Source organism: Tenebrio molitor, chromosome 5, assembly GCF_963966145.1.
Source record: "Tenebrio molitor chromosome 5, icTenMoli1.1, whole genome shotgun sequence".
Lineage (NCBI taxonomy): Eukaryota > Metazoa > Arthropoda > Insecta > Coleoptera > Tenebrionidae > Tenebrio > Tenebrio molitor.
In genome coordinates this window covers 9,918,531-9,940,959 of record NC_091050.1, presented here as the reverse complement: position 1 = coordinate 9,940,959, position 22,429 = coordinate 9,918,531, and the positions used below count along the sequence as shown (strand labels likewise).

The 22,429-nt window shown below is 37.5% G+C and overlaps 1 protein-coding gene across 6 annotated transcripts in view; it reads left to right on the top strand.

Annotated features, from left to right (window-relative positions):
- Positions 1-225: 225 nt before the first annotated feature.
- LOC138131188 (protein abrupt-like) overlaps positions 226-22,429 on the top strand; it is a 39,190-nt gene continuing 16,986 nt past the window's right edge. For 2 of the 6 annotated variants that reach the window (XM_069048043.1, XM_069048038.1), the window contains exons 1-5: positions 4,795-5,229; positions 10,712-11,229; positions 13,364-13,514; positions 18,495-18,704; positions 19,480-19,696. In XM_069048043.1, the coding sequence (XP_068904144.1) occupies positions 10,961-11,229; positions 13,364-13,514; positions 18,495-18,704; positions 19,480-19,696 (847 nt within the window). In that variant the 5' untranslated portion in view covers positions 4,795-5,229; positions 10,712-10,960. Of the gene's footprint in view, positions 245-4,794; positions 5,230-5,305; positions 5,491-10,711; positions 11,230-13,363; positions 13,515-18,494; positions 18,705-19,479; positions 19,697-22,429 lie in introns of those variants that run through there. The other 4 variants (XM_069048039.1, XM_069048041.1, XM_069048040.1 and 1 more) reach the window with 4 other exon arrangements.

Sequence of the window (22,429 nt, the reverse complement as noted above, 5' to 3'; positions counted from 1 at the left end):
TGCGCGGGGGCAGGAGGGGCAAGTAAGGGCGGAAGAGAAATACGCGCAAAGACGGGGTGCGGGGCGAATGCGTATGGTACGCCATGTTACGAATTGAACGGCACAAAAAACATTTTACTACACATGAACATTGCAGCAGTGTTTAGTCAATACGGCATGGGCGTCGTGGGGTGCTCCCGCCGCTGTCCGCAACCATGAAAACGTGCCGTCGTATACGAACAAGTGCCACTCGTCCACCCCACAAGTGAGTAATCAAGACAGCCACAATTAATTGCTTTTAAATTAAATTTTAAAATAACCGACGCCGGGCGAACGGATTAACCCCGCCGGCGCACGCACCCCCAAAACAACAACAACAACAAAAAACGCGCACGCGAAAAATTCGACAACAAAATGCAGACGTGGATGCTGAACTAATTACGAAATTTGGAGCTGACACACTTGGCAAATTCTCGCCAGGATTTGCGTACCCCGTTGTGACAAATGGGGAGGGATGTGGGGATGTCGTGGCGAGGGGAAGAGGAAGAGATGCACACGGAAATATGCGAACTACCATTCGCACATTTACACGCACCGGAAATAAATTTTTCAATTTGAATAAAGGTAGAGTCCGCATACGTTAAGGACGATTTTTGAATTTAGATATAACACACGCATGCATAAAGCAAGAAACACACGCGCATCGCAAATATCACCTTACGCAAAAGACGCGCCCGGAAAACCAAAATAATTATTAAAACGTACAAAAATATTTCGCTTCGGGACTCGAAAAAAGCTCGCGGCCGGAAAGCTTGACTCGCTCCTAAATGTCAAACGTTTTACTCACACCGATCAATTAATTATTATTAATCGCAATCGGTTGCTCAAAACTAGAGTGAAGTGATCGACTCTTTGATTAATTAATTTTTTTTGATGTGTGTTACGCCTCCAAGCAAATCCGAATCCTCCATTTCGCGAAATGAACTTTTTACGAAAGACAGTGACCTCCAATTAACTAATTATCGCATCGACTGGATTAAAAATTCCACGTCTCGTTGGGTCTCAAAAAGTACCAAATTTCCTCCAGGACTAAATTTTAATCTCTGTCTTAATCTTATCACCAGCATTGTAAATCCGTTGTCATGAAATTTATTCGCACGCGTTACTCACGTCCTCCTAGATGATGTGTCAAAATAGAGGAAGAGTATCTGAAAGAGAGAGATAATTAGAGAAAAGTGCAAATTACCTTGTGCATATTTAACTCGAGCGAATGGCGTTGTAAAGGGGCCGTACTCGGAAAGATTACGACTCATGTCCTCAAGTCGCACATTTAAATGCGGTGTCTAGACTAGAACGCCGAGATAAGTCGTGTTTCACTACTTAAGCGGTGTGCTGAGTACACCATTGTCACGGGTCTGCCCATTTTACTGGACCCAGCAGAGTCAAATACGGCGGGCAGGTATTAAAAAAATCATTTGTTCAACAGCTGGAAGTACAGTTGGAAGAAACATAAAAAATTTACATATGAATAGAGTTTATGAAGAAAGTAAATTTTGTACTTTACAACACGGCGCAACAAAAGAAACGTGGCGTTTTGTGCAAGTAGGATTGGTCAATTTTTTGTGGTGACCACCAATGTGGGGCGCATCTGGAAGAAGGACCCTCTCGAGGTGACCTAGAAAGAAATCTGCAAAGCATTTGAGCTATTGGCGAGTGTTCGAAATGTGGAAAATTAAAAAAGAGAAAATTAAAATATGATAATTTGGTACATCGGTTTTTATTGGGACTTAAATTTGAGAAATATTCACAAATAACTGGTGTGCTGTATGATATGTGTGTTATCCTACAGCTTTTCCACCTTTGCCACGCCGTTCGCACACATTTTATCTTCGTTAACGATCACCATATTAATAAAGAAATAAAATAATTTGCCAAAATGACAAGTAGGTCCTGGTCATTATGGTCCTGTTATCTCTTCAACATTTTTTATAGATCTGGAAGTATCATAATCGTGAAATTATTTCTGTTGTCTGGCTTTATTACTTCGCCTAATTTATTCTGAAAAATTCGAAATTTTAATACACTACAAAAATGTGGACAATAATTCGTCGGCGCGGTCATTACTATTATTTCTTGTGACATTGATTACGCAATTCGTTTTTGATTGGATATTTCTAATTCTGGGAAACAAGGTAATAAAGTCAAATTTTTATTCAAGGTACTGTTGCTGGAGCATCAACTATTAGAATACAGAATACGTGAACGGTTTATCGGAAAAAACACGAGCATTTTTCCACCTTTCTGCGATAATTGCTCAATGAATAATTTCAAATTACGGCAAGTGTTAATAATGTTCGGGTATTCTACAATTTCAAGGTTTTTTGGTCGGATTGCTAATTAGAAACACGTAATTGCAAATTTCTAATTTTAAAACCAACATCAAATGGGAAAACACAATCAATGAAATAATACAGCAGGTAACAAAATATTTGTTCCGAGCCAAACTTATTTGACATTTATAAATTATGTTTGAAAAGCAACAATCTGGAAAATAATTCATAATTTTATAATTCGTGTCTGTTATAACAAATAATAAATAATAATATCAATAAATGCAGTGTAGCGTAATATAAACTGCAATTTAGAAGAGGAATTAAGAAGACTAAACAATGTTCACGTTGTTCTGGCATAATGGGAGGCCATGTTTTTTTTAACGTTGGACACACTGTTTGATTTCCGTCACTAAAGTGTCTGGATCTGTCAAAAAGGAACATAACATGTTGCTGAATTTCCCGCGATGTCTTCGATTGCAAACTAGTAAAACTGACAACAATGCACTAGACATTGACGCTATTTATAACCTCAAACTTAGAAAAACATATCAGACAGCTTTACTACCAAATTAAATGCAACATTTCCATGGCCTCCCATTATGCCAAAACAACGTGAATGCATTTTATTTTACATTTTGTGATGCATGTATAAAATAAAAAATACTTATATGTATTTTCTTGTAAATTTTTAAGGTCAAATTAACCTTTAGACGAATTTTTTCATTTAATTTTTTTTTCCTGAATGAAATAAGAATTGTTTAAAAGATGATTGTATTTAATATTTAATTTAAAATGCTATCAAAAAAATCTTACGAGAGGAAGATGCCTCTGAGTAGGTGAAATGAAGAACTTTGATGCTAGAAAAATCATTTTACATGAAAAAATATTTTCTGGATACTTTAACAACGTCGCCTTTAAAAATAAGGATTAGGTACATTTTTGCATTGGTAAAAGTGGCAAAAACGTATTTTTTTCACCTTGTAAGACGGCCACCCACTTGGGGTGGTAACCATTCGATACCATCCCTAGCTACCTGCGTTAAATACCACATACTTATATAAAATTTCTAGTAAAAACCTTGTGTAAGGCAAATGAAGCAAAATTAAATTCAAAACCAATTGATTTTTTGATCCTTCGAACAAATTAAACCAACAGTATTATTTGGCACGATGAAAACAAAAATGTTGACAAGAATTTGATTTTTTTTTTTGTACATTGATGCAATAAAAAGACACTAAGAATCGAAATCACCTGTCATATCCAATTTGTTGTATTAGTAACTAATAAATAAAAACAACGTAAAATATTCAACAAGCGAATTAGCTACCTACCTAATGTTGTTTGTCGCTGATTTCGTTTTATATTTTTATATTACCAAGGAAAGACGAAATGCAAAAAGATTTTTCCGGGGCGGCAAAAAAATTCAAACCCGGTTCTGTTTGTGTTTATTTACTTTTATTATAACCACCGAAGAATATTTCAAAGTTTAAATTTCAGTAAACCGGTAATATGTACTGAGAATAAATTTAAAATTCGTAGAAAGCAACTGAACACCTTAATAAACAGAAGATATTTTTTAACAGATTTTTTTTTAGGAGAAGAAAAACAATTCTTTATATTTTTAATTCGGAAGCTCACTCAGATAACAATATAAAAATAAATGAGAGGAAATTTAACCTATCGATTTTATTTTATTAGTAAATTATTACGACAAATTCAAATTGTTTCTTAAGTATTCTCCTTTACTATATTTTTTATCCCACAGTTTTTCTACTTTTCTACTGTTCACTTTAACTGCTATTTTTATTTTAGCTTATTAAAATCAACACACAATTAAATTTTTACTTGGAAAAACAAATCTTGTTGTTTCATTTTAAGTATTTGGATTTTTTTTTTAATTTCTTCAATTTTATTTTCACGTTAAAGTTTTTTACTAAAACTTAAAAATAACATCGTTAAAACAAAATTCAACGTCTTTCTAATTATCTGATTTTTCGTCGTAATTATATCCTCGAGAGTTGCGCCTTAACAGTCTTATTATCAGTTAACTTATTTAAGTATTAAATTATGATAATAATTTTTTTAGGGCGACATTGAAAGAAAAAAGAGCGAAAAAAGAAGTAATAATCCAGGAGGTAGTAACGTCGTTTGAACAATAACAACAACTGTGTTATTTGTTATTTTATCAAAGCAAGAACATTTCCAAGTTTCCGATAAAAAAATACTTTAAGCGCGCGTACGAGCGCATTCCAAATGTAAATAATAAAAATTCGTCTTTGTCATAGTTGAGCAATTTGTAAAAAAAATCATCGGTCAATTCCCCACCGGAGTGTCGACTCCGTAAAATCCAGACGGCATCGCGAATCCGGGGGCGCTGCGCCCTAATTAACGTCGGTTAAACCGCAAAAATCGCACCGAAAACGGACCATCCGGAGGGAGGGCGGGCTAGGTGCGAATGCGAACAGAAGAGAAGAATGCAATGTTGCAGTGTAAGTCGGGCGGACGTACGGACATGGCCGGTTTTTCTGATCTGAGTGTAGCAGCCATGATGGCAGGCTAAGTGCCACCGAGAGCAAGTACTGCTCAAATCGTGGTAGGCGGTAAACGCGGCAGGTCGACGCGCAAGTGTTCTGCACGCACTAAGTAAGCAGGCGGCTGTGGACCGATCGCGATTGTTTCAACAATTGCAACCGCTGCCTAGATTGCACTACATTGTTGGCTGTTGTTGTGCATTGTTGTTGCAATTTTGAATTTTTTTCCAGTGCAGTGTGTCGCGATTTTTTTCCTCATCGTCATTTTTCTCCCCATCGAATTCGGAAATGTGGATCGTCCTACAGTAGTGCAGTGTTCTGATTTTTCGCCGATCGTTTTAGAAGAGCAGACAGTAGCCGCTAAAATTTGAAACGCCACCGAAACCGTGAGTCTTAAACCAATCAATTTAAATTTTCAAACCGCGCCAATTTGCACAAATTGTCGCAAGTGTGGAGGGATTTTTGGCGAATCGGGCCGAGCCGAGGGGTTCGTTTGTTTATTTATTTCGTTTTTAGTTTTTTTTATGGAAGTGTGTGTTGCGGACCCGGGGGTGGAATACATAGTTGGTTTTGATAGTGAGGGAGGCGGTGTGTGCGCCACTGTAGGGCTAAATTAGTGAGGGTGCCGGCGAAAACGCTAAAAAATCGTAAGTAGATGCATGTAAAGGAGATTGACAGGACAGGAGAGGGGTGGGGGTGGGAGCCCCCGTATCGTGGACGCTTTTAGAATTCCGTTTCGCTCCAAGAGTAATTCGTCAATGTTTGATCAATTAAATTGCATTAAACTGCGTATTGATTTTGCAATTATTGGGAACCAATCAGAAATGGACTTTTTTCTTGTACTTCTGTGTTGCGCACGAACGTAGTTTTTAACTCGCCGGTTTTTCTATTTTTGCGCATATCCCGAATTTTTTGCCATTGCGCCATTGTCCACTTACTAATTTTTAGTGCTGTATTGATTTTATTTATTTTAACGCTTCCGCTATGAGCGCCGAGCTTTCGCGCTTTCCTCTCGTCTTCTTCACCTTCCTGCCCCCACACGTCTATGCACGCACGCCGCACTATTTTCCTCTAATTGTTCCACTGAATAATTAGCGTTAATTGACCATTTCGAATTTTTTTCTAATTAGACGGACCTTGGCCGTTTAATTGCGTCAAGTCATAAACGACCGCCCGATCTTTCGGAAACTTACACGCTCTCCATATTAAACCTCCATTTCCATTCTCGCTTTTACAAAACGACTCGTTTATCGAAAACAATTAACATCCAACTAAATTCCCTCCCGGTGGGCGGCGAAATAATTGTCGTCGGTGCTCATCTCGCGCCGCTTTCTATTTTTAAACGTTATTTCACATCATAATTTATTATTGCAATTCGCACATGTACCTGAATTCGGATGTCTGAAACCCGCTCCCGTCGCCGCCGCCTAACCAGATTTGACAAATCACCGGCCCTAATCGGCCCAATTGTTGAAATACATCCGGCTCAAATTAATTAAACAATTAATCCGGCCCCCGACAATGTTGAAACAATTCATTAGCCGAAGATAATTTCGTGGCGCCATCTACATAACTTCTTGAGGAGTTCGTCCCAGTGCACCGCAGCTTTCTTCTTCCGGCTAAAAATAGGCTCGAGAGCGCCCATTTGCGGTGCCCAAACGACCTTGGCGAGCTTTCGCTCGCCCAAAAAGCCCTACTACACCTTTTGACCTTTTCTACTTCATTTATTAATTACGCTGAGCTTACGGCAAAAAAGCACCTAACCTCGAACTTTGCCTGACGATAAAATCAATGGCAAAAATGACCGGCAAAAAACGCAGCTGTCCCAAATTCGACTAGAAATATAAATTCGAAGAGCTGGAGCTACACCTGGCCAATAACGACGAATAATAACACAGCTCGCTCTTGGTGACCTGAAGAATCTTAGATTCTAACGCCGGTACAAAAATACTCGTGCGACGTTGTTTTTTCAGGCAATTATTACGCACGATTCATGTTGGTACCAGTTGTTGTGACATTATTACACGCATTAACTATGTGAAATATTTTTAAATATCTTGGCATGAGTGCCGCTCGAAACTGTATTATTAATACACGTGCATTTATTTGTAATCGAAAGTCGAGCTTTCGGCCAAGCTTTACGTAAACTACCGTCAATTAATCGCAAACATTTTTTTCGCTCGCTTATTTCTCAATTCGGCCTCTCGACATCTTTATCGCGATAGAAATGCAGATTTTCTCTGATCCAAAGTTTAATGACCACGTGTTATGAGAGCAGCAGCTCGATTTTCTACAAGTTTTCATTCCGCACATAAATTATTTTTTAGATTTTTCGGATTGCCAATAAATAAGTGGCCGAAACTTGTGACTTTTATTAAAGCTGCAAATCAAGTTTTTTCGTCGCAATTCGGTTGCCCTAATGATCGCCCGATATCCGACATTTTTATGCTGATTTTATCAAATTCTCCTGCCGGTTTTGTGCGAATATCATCATCTACATTTTAAGCGCTTGTAATGGTTTTATTGCACGAGCACCCAGATTTCGACTTAAAATATCGTAGGCCAAGCTATGTCAAAATCTCGGACCTGAAGAATCCCAAGCGCGTTGGATCTGTTTTGTCAAAAGCGGTAGCTGTAGAATTCGAATGGAATTTAAATGGATTTCAAAATCTGTTCTCATATTTTGGGCGAATTTTCACCGAAAACGCGAACCAACGTGTCGATGACAGGTGCCGAATCTATTAACTTCTGTTCTTCACCTCCATCAATAACCGTGTCAATCTGATGGACTAGAACTGTCAATAGCAACAATTTCAAAACGCCAAATCTCGTTACATAAATTTACAAGGAAATAATAATTTGGTGTAAAAAAAGAATGCCGCTCCACATTTTTCTATACTTATTACCACGATTACGGGATCATGATCAGAAACTGTTGAATCAGCGCCCCCTGATGCTGGAAGCGCTTACAAGAGACTTTAAGCAAATTGACGTGTCCCCGAAGAATCCCTAATGCGCACTTCGGTATCTCCAGAACATCGAATTCTTTCCGATTTTCGTCCAAAATGATAATTCTTAATTGCTGTTTCACAATCGCGTCGGGAAATAAAGAGTGCGTTGCCATTTCGGATCTAAAATTGGTACTGGTAGGAGTGATGCGGTCCCATCAGACCCAGCTCCATCCTGCACGATTTCTCACAATTTCAAAACTGATTACGGCGCCACAAAAATTTCAAGCCGCCTCGATTTGATATGTACTTCGATGCGAGTAAAACCGCATGTGCGTGCGGTTTTGCACTTGCGGACTTGTTTCCGTTGTAACAAAAGCCCTTGGCAGATTTGGGAAGAAAGCGAAAGTCCAGCCTTGCAGGGTGGGCTTTGTCCCTCAGTACGAGGGGATTAAAAGGAGAACAAATCTCCAAAGAAAGGATGTTCAAGTTTTGGAAAAAAAAATTCTTCAGTGTTTCTTCACATGAAATATGGAAATTGTTTGTGTTTTTTACGATCGCCGTGCACGTGATCTATCACCTGTGAAATATGAGTCCGATCAATGCCACCTTTCGTCAGAATCATAATTTGTTTGGCCTCCAGGTATTGTGAATTTTAACAATTTATAATTATAAAATGTGACTCGATCTTGCCACTGTCACGTGTATTTTTATTTTGAACCCATCTGTCAAAATAATTTGTTTTATTTTTCTCGTACAAATCTCAGATGTGATCTTGATGAAGAAAAATGGGGACCACTTTAAATCATAATTATCTCTAACAAACCATTCATACCAGAATTCGACCTATCACAGCTGGTCCGTGCAAAACATGGTATCATTACTGCGGTTTTTGTATTTTATTTTCGAATCAGCGGATATGGTTTCACAAAATCACAACATTTTCGTCGATATTACCGTATCGCGACTGTTTTAGTTTTAACGAGCGCATTATTAGTTTTACTTGTTCATTTTTTAATTAGCTTTTTGTGGGTAGCAACATTAAAATGCAGTCGTTTTCTGGAGGTGTATTGTTAGTTTTTACGAGTTATTATCCAGCAATTAAGTGCCTAAACTGTAATGAACACAATGGTAATTAAAATATTTGTTTTGTGGCGCGTAAAAGTAAATTAAAATATTACTTCGGTAATAATCATAATGATATTTCCACACGATAAATTCGTAATTATATTCAATGCGTAATTGTTTAAAATAATTTAATAAGCTCCGAAACGTGTCCTGTTGCCAAATTACGGAAAAATGTGCATTACTAAACAATGTAAAAATGTTGCCATTATCCCTAATTGCGGACCGTAATTAAGAATAATTAGAGTAATAATCAAAATATATTACATATAATTGCGCTGCCACTTCCATTCGAAATGTTTAATGCCTTTCGCTGGAAAATTGGCGAATTCTGAAAGAGCGAGTGGGTTGAGTTAGGTCATTGCGATTAAAAGAAAAAACCAGACGTCATTTTTTTGGCGATTTGTGAATAGGTGTGGCGTAAACTAAATGCTTCAATAATTAAATGTCAATGTCAAGAACATAAAGCAACGGAGCAGAACATCGACTCCAAAAATTCGTCTACTCGAATTAATCCCGAGTAATTATTAGTGGAGTTATCTCCGAATTTGCATAAAAGTGAGCAGACTTCCTTTACATGCACAAGGACCACGTTTCAGGTGTCGGTAACGAAAGGAAATTGTGCGATTTCAGGTACACACTTACCTAGATCTAAAAAATCGTTTGCGATCAATTAAACTAATTAAGAGACGTTGGCGCAACTCCTCACATTTTTGTTTTTTATTTTGTGAAACCAATTTGAAAGGATACCGTCATGGGTCCAATTAAATCGCAATAAAAATGTCTTGTCAATTGCGGCACTTTCCGTTCTATTTGATTATTCCTAGTGAAGAAGTGTCTATTAGGCTTCTAGTAAAAATGTCCTGAAGTCGCGATGTTTTCAGGTCGGACGTTTCTTCAGGCGTCTGCCCGTTTTCAGCTCAAACATTTACTTTGCAGAAAATATAAACAAATCCGAACTAAATTAAATTTGTCGTGGAGTATTTACATTTAGAGACGTATTTACTATTTAGGAGAAAACAGTTTTACGGGCGTTGCGTCACGATAAAAAGTGATCGATTTTAATTGAGGTCCTCGAGATTTTGTCTCATTAAAATTGCGATTTGTAAATTAAAATTCTTTATTTGTTGCTAATTAAAAAAGAATTTATTTAAATCATTCCATTTAATAGCAAATTGTTATGTAAATAGGTGTGTCTTTTACGTAGTTGCTTGGAATTATCGGCGAGTCCTCTCGGGCAAATAACATCAGTGGCGCTCTTCTCGCAACTCCTTCCGGGGAAGCGGAAAAATTAATTTTCGATGACAATGCCGCCAATTCTGGAAATCTCTTCGTTAATAAACAACAATGGGCGCGGGACGTATATGTTTACGGCAAAATAATTCGATGCAGTTCTGGTTTCTTGGAAAAAATGGTACTAAAACATAATGATTTTAGGAATGCTCCGAATCTTTAAAAGCGGCCCGACTTTGCTTTATTTCGATTCTAATGGCTCATATTTCTTTGTTTGCGCGGTTCGCTTTGTGATTTGTTGTTGTGCGTCGAACCCCGCCACTGGTGCCAGCGGAAAAAATCTTTCTTTACAAAAATCGGTACAACTTTCTTCTCCCAGCCGATTATGTAAATTTATTAATTAGTTTCGAATCGGAAGTGTCACTTTTGCGGTCCAAGGTGACGATTATCAGTTCCGACATAAAAAAAAATGTCGCCGGAATCTACCTGAAATAATAGTTGCTTAACAAACACACCGTCTCTCGTGCGACTCTTGCGTAATAATGTTTTTTTCGAATTTCAGTAAATAGAATTAAGAAAGCGAAACGATGAAGACGCGATAGATAAACCAATAAATCTCAGCGTATAACGTCTCAACGATCTCACTATTGTAAGAATAACTGGTGTGACGCCAAGCAACCTTCAATCTCAGTCAATGTTCCTGGAGAGATAGCAAGAAAGCTCAGGACCGTCGGTCAGCGCGGCGACTATCCAGTGGCGTAGTTAAAACGGCTTAATCATTGGCGTAGAGATTGCACCTTCCCTTTGCCCGATGGGGGGCGACACCTCCCCCGAGCAGCAGTACTCGCTGCGTTGGAATGACTTCCACTCGTCGATCCTGTCGTCGTTTCGACACTTGAGGGATGAGGAAGACTTCGTCGACGTGACGCTGGCCTGTGATGGATGTTCGTTCACGGCGCACAAAGTTGTGCTGTCGGCGTGTAGTCCCTACTTTAGGAGGTTGCTCAAAGCGAATCCCTGCCAGCATCCCATCGTCATCCTCAGGGACGTACAGCAGAAAGACATGGAAAGTCTGTTAAGGTAAGGACGGCGACCGGACCGGTGCTAGGGATCAAACTCGGGGAAACTTAATGGTTCTGTTATTGTCGTTTCTATTTTTAAATATTGGCATTTTCACGAAAACTTCTGAATCGCCGGCGATACGTTATATTTATAAGCTGGAGGGGCGGGGTATGTACGCACTCATAAGCTACAGGAATAAATATCATCATCTATACAGGGTGACTCATTTTTACCTATTTATCCCATCACGACTTCAATTATTGTTCATCGATTGAGCATTTTTGTTCATTGTTTTGTACGACGAACTATTTTGATGTTTAGTTTGAAAGGAACAAAAAAATCTTCTGTCAATGACCTACATAATGACTACGATAGATCTGCGAAGCAAAATATAGAAACAAAAAATATATCAGTGTATTTTAAAGCTCCAAGGATAGATCGGATTATTTAAGAAACGAGAAATTCACAAAAAGTAACGATCGTTCGAAAAAATTTGTAGTCAAGCGGTCGTGGTTTTCTCTCTTGTGAACACAGGTTGTCTTTTTACTTCGGATACTTTGACAGATTCCGTAAACTCACTTTACCACCCATGTTAGAACTATAATGTGGCACTGGAAAACTCTCGTTGGTTAATTCTAAAAAGAACTCTGTGCAAAAGGACTAATTCATATCACTGCTTGTCCACTGAATAAATGACGTTTGACATCTATGCTGTGATAGCTAATGAAGCTACGCCATAAGTTAATGGAAACTGTAGCAAAAACCAGGCCACTTGACCACAATTTTTTGAACGCTCTCTACTTACGTCTCCTGTGTCATTTAAAGAGAATGCAAGAAAAATCTTGATTTGCTAGCTGGGGCGATGACTTTCAAACCATTCCAATCTTGTTTTTAATGATTCTGGACACAATATTGAATCGTCAATATTTTTAACACTTTTAGAAATACATTTATTGTGATTTCTACTTTTGAAATCATGTGACAAATTTTGAAAAAAACATTATTAATAGATCAGAATATTCAACCAAGGACTTAAATTCATAACAAAGTTGATTACGAGAACTTGTTAATTAATATTAAAAAAATCACGTTTCAGAAAAAAAGTTCTATTTTTAGTAAAAACAAGTAAACGTTCGATATGTAATGTAATGGTTTGTCATGTGTGTTTTTTTTATCTTCAAAAGTAGGCGTTGAAGTGTGTATTCTGAACGCACCACGGGTCGCAGATCAGCTGTTTAATGTTAATGTTAATCTAACCTCACTTTTTGCGTTGTTTGGGTTTTTACTCTGCAGACTGACGCGTGGTGCGTTCACAATCGACTCTTCAAGGCCAGCTTTGACGATAGATTTAAATGAACACCCGATACTATGCCAGATATCAGATATGTAACGGTTTGTCATATTGATGAAAATTTTTATTTAGACACCCGATATGTGTACCTTGTTGATCGCTTTAAATCGTTCATTAATGAACCAAAAAAATGTAATTTCAGTAGGTCAAATATTATTTCCGTGTTTGTTTTGTACCAAAATGTAAATATGTACATAATTAAAAAGTCAGTTTTTTTTAACCAAAATGAAAAGCTGCATTCATAAAAAAATAATCACTGTTCAAAAAAGATGATATGTATGGCTGCTGTCACAGTGAACACCTGCACGGAAATGTTATTAATCTCTGTTTTTATACCCTATTCATATTATAAGATCTGTCGGTATGTTTTGTGATCATTTCAACCCCAAATAGTTGAAAAAATGACAGAAGGCAAAAATTCTTGTTTTTCTTAAATCGTTGCAATCTCGACTGAAACTTTAACACAATAAGCTAGGTTGATTATCAAAGTAATTGTACGGTTTACATTGATTGTTTCTTGCTGTACTAAAGACACGACTTCAGCGTTCCGGTGAAAAAGCTCTTGTAATGCCAATCAGGTCTTTGGGCGCATTCAGCCTCCGAAGAAGCCGGGCAAAATAGAGATTCGAATCTTTCCAGTGCAGGTGTCATTTGGGTGATATATTTCCAGCATCTCGTGACAGCTTTCATATTTCCAGATAACTTGTTTAGTGTTCAAAAACGAAACACGCCGAGCGTAAACGATACTTTAACTTGTTGGAAGCGATGCGATTAAAATTTCAACATTCTTTTCATTTCCAGGTTTATGTACAACGGGGAAGTTCACATAGGACAAGAACAACTAACGGATTTTTTAAAGACTGCACAAATGTTACAAGTGAGGGGATTAGCCGACGTACCAGCTGGTACTGCAGGACAAAGACTGACTGCTCCAGAGCAAAAGATCTCACCTGTGAGTAGACGACGCTATTATCACGCGCATCGAGGCGCGAATTAGATAAAGTCCCTCCAAAAAATAAATGCATTAATCGACGGCTGTCCGGGGGCAATTAGGAACTTACGACACAATACGACGTCTGTTGTGTTCAATGTCTTGCATATTATTTACCGAAACTTGATCATACAACCTTGGATTTTATATTATTTTATATGTTAATACGTCTAAATTGTTATTTGGCTAAGTTGTAATAAATTTTGGCACCAATTAAACCCGCTCAACATGCTATCGAAGCAGCTCGATTATTCTCCTAAGTAACCTTGTGTTTTGTTTTAGCTATTTTCTACTCCAATTAAACTAGTTAACCATTTTTAAACCAACTTCTCGCCCCCCAAAAAACGCGGCCGTTTTGGCTCATCTCGACGCACACCTATCCAAACTACCGACTAAAGTTTTAATTACCTACTAACTAATGTATGTACCCTAATAACTATGTTAGGGCGTCTTATCCCTCACGTAATTTAATTAAATTCGGTTAATACGTAAGTGACTTTAGGTAATTTGTCACGTGCGGGAAAAGCTCAAATTCACCTTTTTAATTGCAACGTTTCGAAAAACGAGCCCAATTATATCACCGCCCACTTACTTATTCGATTAAGTAATTTAATTAGAGAAACCTAACACTCATCCTAGTTTCTAATTTGACTAATTACCACCAACAAAATTGTTTTAATTTCGAATTAATCTAATCACGTTTCAAAATTCACTTGCTCATATTGGAAACAGCTGTCGATACCTGACATGACTCCTTCAGACACTCCGAAATCGCCACTCTTGACTCCTAAAAAATTTGTTGTCACATTTTGACTCCAATTAAGATTCCGGGGAAGTTTCCCCAAGTTTGGGGAAAAACGATCTCCGTAGGAGCCATAGTTGATGAATTGGCACCGCGGGACCGGCGAGGACGCCTATTTTATCTCGAAAACTGAAAATATGATGAATTTGCCGAAATGTGCGTCTGAAATTCGGTTTTGGAAATTTTCTCAGCCAGCTGACACAATAAGAAACCGAAATTAACGTCAATCATAAATTTTAAAATACCGCGTGTTTATTAGTCTGCAGGTAAAGAATAAAACCAATAATTAAGTCAGTTGCGTAATTGTTGACGTCTTGCATAATGTTACTTCAAGGATAATTACAAAAAATTTGTAATACTTCGACAATAGATCTGGGTTATGTCGGCGAACATCGACGCCGAAAAATTCCAACTTCAAAATTGATGTATTCTTGGTTGCGGAATAGCGAACCAATTGGTCATTTGCGGTTTTGGTTCGTTTCTAACCGACTAGTTTTACGCAGAAAAAATTTCAAACCTGTTTTATCGCAAATGATCTTTTTCGGTGTAATTTATTTAACGATGAAAAATAGTCTAAAAATACTGATATTTATAATTGACCACACCGATCCAGCGGGCCAGGCAGATCATTCACCAATCGATTCGCATTGATTCAACCAACATTCTTTGTAAACGAGAAACTGAAATTTCAGCGGAAATAATCCATTAAAGCCGTTCAAAAAACATGTACATATTACGAAATTACAAATATCTTTTTTTACACCAACACCATGCAAAGTCCGCTGTATGGTGTTTACGACAACGATATGTTAATTTAACGTGTTTTGCATTTTTTCACCGAAAATTAGTTATGTAAATTATTGTAATAACTTTTAACGACTTTTATTAAAAATGGGAAATATCAAGTCCATGCAACAATCAAACTTGGTACCTCATCGAGCCGCGAATCCTCATCTGTTAATTAACAAATCGAAAAGTTCAAATCCGTCTGTGGCGAAAAAAGTAGCAGCGCCGAGAAACGATCAGTCCCGGCGTCGGTGTAGCCCCGGCTTAGCAGTTTGTCGGTAATTATAACGATTTCGTGCACATGCTAATTACCACTTATTTCCTACCGATAAGCGACTTCCTTAAAAGTCAATCTGGCCGTCGATTAAATTTCTAATGCAATGATTTGCGATAAGCGGCGACGTAACCACGATTGGGAGATTTATAAACAATGATCGGCGATTCAATGACGCCCGGTAATAATAACAGTAAGTCAAGAGTGTCACAAATCTGGAGAAAAGGTCAAATCGCAGAAATGCTAAACGCGGATGATCAATTCCAGATAAATAAATTTGTCTCGGTAATGAAATCCAGCAAGACTTTTGCAAATCCTATCTTGGTGGCATTTATCTGGCGAGCAGAATCTCGAGGCAGGTGGATGTTGTGCCTCAGCTGCATAATGAGGTCTCTGGAACAAAGATTTAGCGAAAAGCGATCGACTCTTCGGTGCAGTTAGACCTGTTCGAGTGTGCAAACGGAATGCAGCTAGAACAGCGAATTCGGCGCGATAAATTAATGCAAGCCTTCGTCTTCGGGACGATTTTTTAATCTTGTCCTCAAACTCACCCAGACGCCGAGTTTATTGACTATGTGTTTACTGTGCCCGTTGCATGAAATATGTATTTGTTTACTAGGAAAATGAGAGACGTCTTGTACCGAATTGCACTCATTATTCATGGTAAAATACTATACACGCAAGACCTCATTTCCAACATCCACTCGGTGCGTTTGTACGCATTCATTATTCAAATTTCATTCATGAAAACGGCGCGATCGCGACTGTGACGTCAGTTTTTGAAAAAAGCGACAGGAGCGGACTCCAGTCCTGTGGAATTCGCGTCAGAAAAAACAGTAGTTGCTTCGAAATTGCTAAAACAACTTCTCTTACCTTAATTTATGCTAATTAGGTCCGAAATAAAAATCAATATTGCTCGAGTCATAAATCACTTGCGCTCGTTAATAAAAATCCCACTGAAGGTATAATTATTTTATTTATTACGGATTGCGGCCAGCATTGAGTCTAGTTCCTAGATTTCACGGACGGTATTAATGTTAATTCAAAAATTAATGAATTTTGGCCGGAGAGTTATGTGCTTTTAAAAAATTGTTCTTTTTGGGAAGGTATTTATGTGTTTGCTGCCGCATGAAATGTGGACTCCGGCAGCTTCTGAATTGGCTTGTTTGACCTTCCGATAGATCGAAAGGACACGATTACGATCTTAAAAAATGTAGCAGTGTATAAATAATTGTATGTGGACAATGAGATCGGGAGAAAAAAATCATACACAAAGAAAGAACTATGAAAAGAATGCAACAAACAGAAGGCACACTAAAAAAAGCGAGAAAGAAATGAAAAAGAATAAATCGAATTATGTAAGGAAAAGATATGTCGATATGCAGAATGTGTAATGTAATGTAATGTATTACTCATGAGAATGACGTGTGCGGAACGCGCCGCCGTAGGCCAATCAATAATCATCCGAGTGGGTAATAATAACCATTACACGCGAGTAGAATGAAGTAATTGCTCGACGTATTTTTTTTTTTTTTATAAAAACACTCGAATATTTAAAATCATTAAGACATAAGAATATTGCGCTCTATCTCAATTGACTATTTGCAAATGCAATACTCACAATTTGTCGAGTAATGCAACCTTATTCGCGGCCGGGGTAATGAGTAACGTTGCTTAACACTCAATGAATATAAGAATGCATTATTTAACAGGAGTAGAAGAAGAATATAGTCACAAAGATAAGCTAAAAAACAAGACGAGATGGAAAGAAAGTCACAAAGCAAAAAGAAGAATAAAAAAAAGGCAAAAAGAGGAATTTAAAAAAATAATCGTATACCTTTTGGCTAAGGCCAAATGCCAGAAGTTTCGCAAGCGCCTCTAACATGACCTAACGACCACTACTTAGTAAGTAGCCAGGACCGACAGCTTTACATCTCCTCCGAAAGATGGTAGTGATTTGAAAAAACCTGAAGAAGAACAAGACGAGATGGAAAGAAAGTTACAAGAATAAAAAATACTAAACTGAGCTTAGAGCTTTAGACCATTTGCGAAATCTCTCATCTTTGGTTTTATAGTGTGTCCAGAGATTCTTTTGCAAAAAGGACGTCCAAGTGCGTTTTCAAATAATAGATTAGTTTTAGAAGTAAATTCTTCTGAAAAAAGGACAAAATAAATTTGATGAGAAACAAAGTAAAAGGAAAAACAATCAGTAGTCATAAGAAGACAGGAAACTTTAAAATTATGTGAAGATCAAAAAGTAAGAAAGACAAAGACCAACTGCAAGACAGAATCAGATAGAAAGAGGAAAATATGTAGTAATTTGGTGTTATCACAAAATCAGTAGATTGGACAAAATATGTATAATTTGGCAACACTTTCTGTGGCAAGATTAATGCGATTACTGTCACTTTCGTTTCCTGGAGCCTTGATTTTCGATCGAATCAATTGATTTTATGATTTTTATCTCTGTGAATTATTGTCAAGTTTAAGAACAGTTGATTTGAATTTGCTCAACTAGTACAAATTTTTTTTGGGTCTCAATTTGCATAAACTAGGATCATTTTGAAGAATTGCTGAATATGATTGTTGCCACTACTAATACCTAATAAATATTTTCGGAGAAATTTTTGGAAAAACGAACACGAGGTCAGCCTCGGGTTCCGAATTTGCGGACTTCGTTATAATTTGTGTGCTGTAGTATTACATCCTGTCCGAATTACAAGTTGCTAACGGTATTGTGCCACGAACATCTTAAATGACTTTCAAATGATCACCCGTTGTGAAAATCAACTGCCTTGAGATATCTTCCACTGATTTATTGCAGTAGATCTCCATTATCACCATGCTGAGCTGTAAACGCCCCCGGTAAGCCGAAAATCGATTTGCATCGATATTGAATAACGAATTTTGCCCACTTTTTGCCCAGAGCAAGCGTGCTTGATTTTCGCTTAGCGGCGTTTTCCACTCGTCAAGACCAAGTGTGAATAGAAAAGGCGCATTTCACCGGTCACGCGGCCCCTTCCGAGGGTGAAACAACGGAAACGTCTCGTGAAATGATGAAATATTTTCTCCATTTTAGAATTCTTCATCTTTACCGTGGGCGACGGACCGATCGGACGCTCTCCGCGAGGGCGCTTTATCGCCGCCCCCGGCCAAAAGGTCCAGGAGTACGGAACGAGGGACGTTCACGCCCGACAGGGGGAGAAGTCCCTCCAGGGGCAACGGCGACATGCAGGAATCCCTCCTCGGCCAGGCCTTGGAAGGCGGACCCACGATACTCACTAAAGAGGTAAGCGCCGGTAATGAGCGGGGGCTTCAAAGCCTGAAAGTGTTTCGGTGCTTCGGTGGGCGCCCAATTCCGCATGAAATTAAAAAGTTTCACGACGGAAATACGACCATTCATGCAGGATTTTCTTCCGGACTAATTGCCACAGTATGTGAAAAGTTGACATGACATTTGCAAATTTTCTTTAATTAAACCGTTTTTCATGTGGAATTACGAGTTTCAAAAAATTATTTACAAACACATGTCTTGTGAAACGAGTGTAACATGCAATTTTTTCTATTTCGGCTTCATTAATTTAATAATTATCTAGTGACTTTTACTTTAATGGAATTGGGTTGGTATTGATGAAGCAATGTCATTTCATTGAAAATTAAATTTCAAATTGTCTCCCAAATGTTGTTACAATAATAATCGACCCCCTCAATAGTTTATTTTGATCCTACAACATGGCTTCAGATTCAAATGACACCATATTTAACACTGACATTTAGTACCAACCCCATATCAAAAATCACTAGAAACTATAAAATTGATCTTTGTTTTTAGTGTAGCAAAATGCTTATTGTGACACCGAAATAGAAAAACTAGATTTAATTAGAGGCTTTGTGCGTTCGCAATCCCTCCACGTGGTGGGGGAGGCGGCAGGTGAGGGTGGAATCATGGAAGTAATTTTTCCGCGCTGGATCCGAGCATTATCCAAGTGTAGACATTACTTAAACACTTTGTCAAAGAGTATTTGTTCCAGTCGCGTTAACTTGAAAGCGTTAATGTTTTGCAGAAGGGCAATTCGGATTCGTCGCTGCAAGCGCAATCGACTGGCGAAGATAGCAACAGCAGCGACACCGCGATGAGCGATCACGGAGACCCTGTAACCCCAAAGACTGAACCTTCCGACTACCCCATGTTAGACGATCACCATCCTTTTAATACCAACGGCGGGCTAATTGATCAGACGCGGACTCCGACATTTCCAGGCGCGCTGTTAGGTCTACAAGGTAAGATTACAACCCCTCTAAGTATAATTTATTTTATAATTGCCTGTGTGGATTCGAGGGATTACGACGAGACTAAATATAATTAGAAGTAAATATTTGAGCCCCGGGCTAATTATTCCGCCTAAGTTTCGACAATATTCCGAACACAAGCAATTACGCCGATTATGACCGATCATAATGACAACCGAAAAATGATTAGTAATGCTCCACAGCCCCGGGGAAATCAATCAAGCGGCGATAATCTCCGGACCGTTCCACACACTCCTCACGTCCCACCACCGGTACCACGGTACAATTCGAGAAATTAAAACATCCTGGCGCGATCCTGCACAGGACCAAGCCTCCAGATAACGTTGTCGTGCTCGCCGGCTCGAATTGTTCATTCTTTATGTCGTGACCCCGGATGACCCGTCAAAACTGAAAGATGTCGAATAGTCGGCGTAATAAATTTATCAAATTCCAACTGTTCATTACAAATGGTTTAAGCTCCGTAATTTATGTAAATGGGTAAATGATGGTATTAATGTCAGACTTTTTCATTGAAAATCTTCCGGCGGTGATTGATGTATCCGAACGGATTCGACCGGAGAAACAAAGCCAAACTTGATTTTTTCAAATCTCTCAGATCGCGGCGTACTGGACGTGTAGGCGGAATCGCATGCATCATCCTACAATTTTAACATTCCTAACAAAGTATCATTAACGGAAAAAAATGTTAACTTAAGAAGCGAAACTAATTTGGTTGTGGATGACCTCATGGGTGCAGATGCAAGACCCCAGCTTTCAAAATCAATTAGGTTGGTGTAATGGATTTCTTGGCCGAGATTAACCGATACTTTGTTCCGATGTATCGATTTTTTCCGGTTAGTTTTAATTGGGCTTGGAAATTACTCCGCAAGGAATCGCCATCGTATTATGTAGAAAAATTGAAACGTCTCTTTTGGTGAATTTACTATTAATTAAATTTAAAATGGTTTAATGGAGAATGTACAAAGATTTCCATTGTGACTTAATTGATGCTTGAAATTCGGTAATTTTTATAACCCCGTGCAGCAGGACTACTAAAAGCTCTTGGTGATAGACCTTTATTACGGAACTGGAAATTTTTAATTTTGGGGTATTTTGCTGTTAAAACTTTGTCAGTAGGGCAGGTTTTAGCATAGTAGCATTTTGTCGTGTGTTTTTTTAAATTTCACCTCAAAGTAGGCATTGAAGAGTCGATTGTGAACGCCCCATGGATTATAGATTACGGATCAACTGTTTAAATCTAACCTCACTTTTTGCGTTGTTTGTATTTTTACTCTGCAGATTTACGAGTGGTGCGTTCACAATCGACTCTTCAACGCCTACTTTGAGGTGAAATAAAAAAAAAACATTTAAAAAAGTAGAAAATATTGTCTAATTGTTTTAAATAACCTGCGATAATAATAAAATGGTGTATGGAACAAGAAAAATTTATACCAAGTGTGATAAAAAATATTGTAGATATTAATTTTTGATTGTGTAATTTTGAATTTTAAAATGTTTTTTTAAATGTTGTGCATGCAGCACTTACACAATATCCAAAAAATTTATTATTAAAATATGCTTTGTGTCTAATACACGTTTTTGTTTTATTTTTATGTTATTTTTCTAATCCAGTAATATTTGCCATCAATTTCATTTTGTTTTTAATTTGTAACAAATCAATATAGTCAAGTTATTTTATGGTCGTTAATGTAGACGTCAAGAAATTTAAAATGTCACGCCCAATTTAATATTTTTGATGCATTTGTAGTAAACTTGAAAAACATCCGGTTATCGATTCATAATCATTATCTGAGGCAAATCATCTACAGGAAATTAATTAAAAGGAATTTCCTACAGAGATATTTCATCTTAACAATTTTTTTAAATGTATTACCTAAAAGAAACAAAATATTACACCTGGAAAACATTTAAAAGGGTTGGAAATATTTTTTGTAAAAAAGTTAAAATTAACTGTCGAGTGTGATCACACCAGAGCTTTTTTATCAAATAAGTTTCTGTTTTCAATGAAAGCGTATTTGTCTAGAGAGACGACAAAGACTATCACGACACAATCGCGAGACCAAACAATGCTCGAGTTGTTAAAATAGAAAATTATCTAAAGAAAAACAGTTCTAGTGTAATTCGAGGAGATAATTTTATGAATTAAAGAACACAAAATGTTTGTTTTATTCATCACTCGTTAAAACAAATAGTGTTTCTTTTTCTAATAAATAGTCAACAGATCTATCATGCGTTCAAATGAAAACCTGGACTGAGTAAGCGTCGAAAAAAGTAAACCATTTGGAACAGTGTAAAGTTGAATTTCCCGCCGTTTGAACACGAATGAATTTGCTTATGTTTAATAGGCACATGATTGAACATGTTCGTTTTCAGCAAAGGGTGCCTTCGATATTTGCTTCGAAAATAGGAATCGTTGGTTATTCTATTTTTAATGTTAAAAAAAAGAAAAAAACAAAGATTTTTTGTTTATAAATTTTAGGTTAGCTGTCAACATGCTCTTGTTACAACTCTCTATTTACACTTTAAAAAACAAAACAATTTACGGTTTCCAACGCCTTCCTAGCCCAGGATTCAATTTGAACGCTCGATGTTTGTGAATGTCAAAGTAGTAAAAATCCACTTTTTTGAATATCGTAATGAAAGTAGCACTTTTTTAAACGAAAAATCGTAATGAAAGTGGCACTTTTTTAAATGAAATATCGT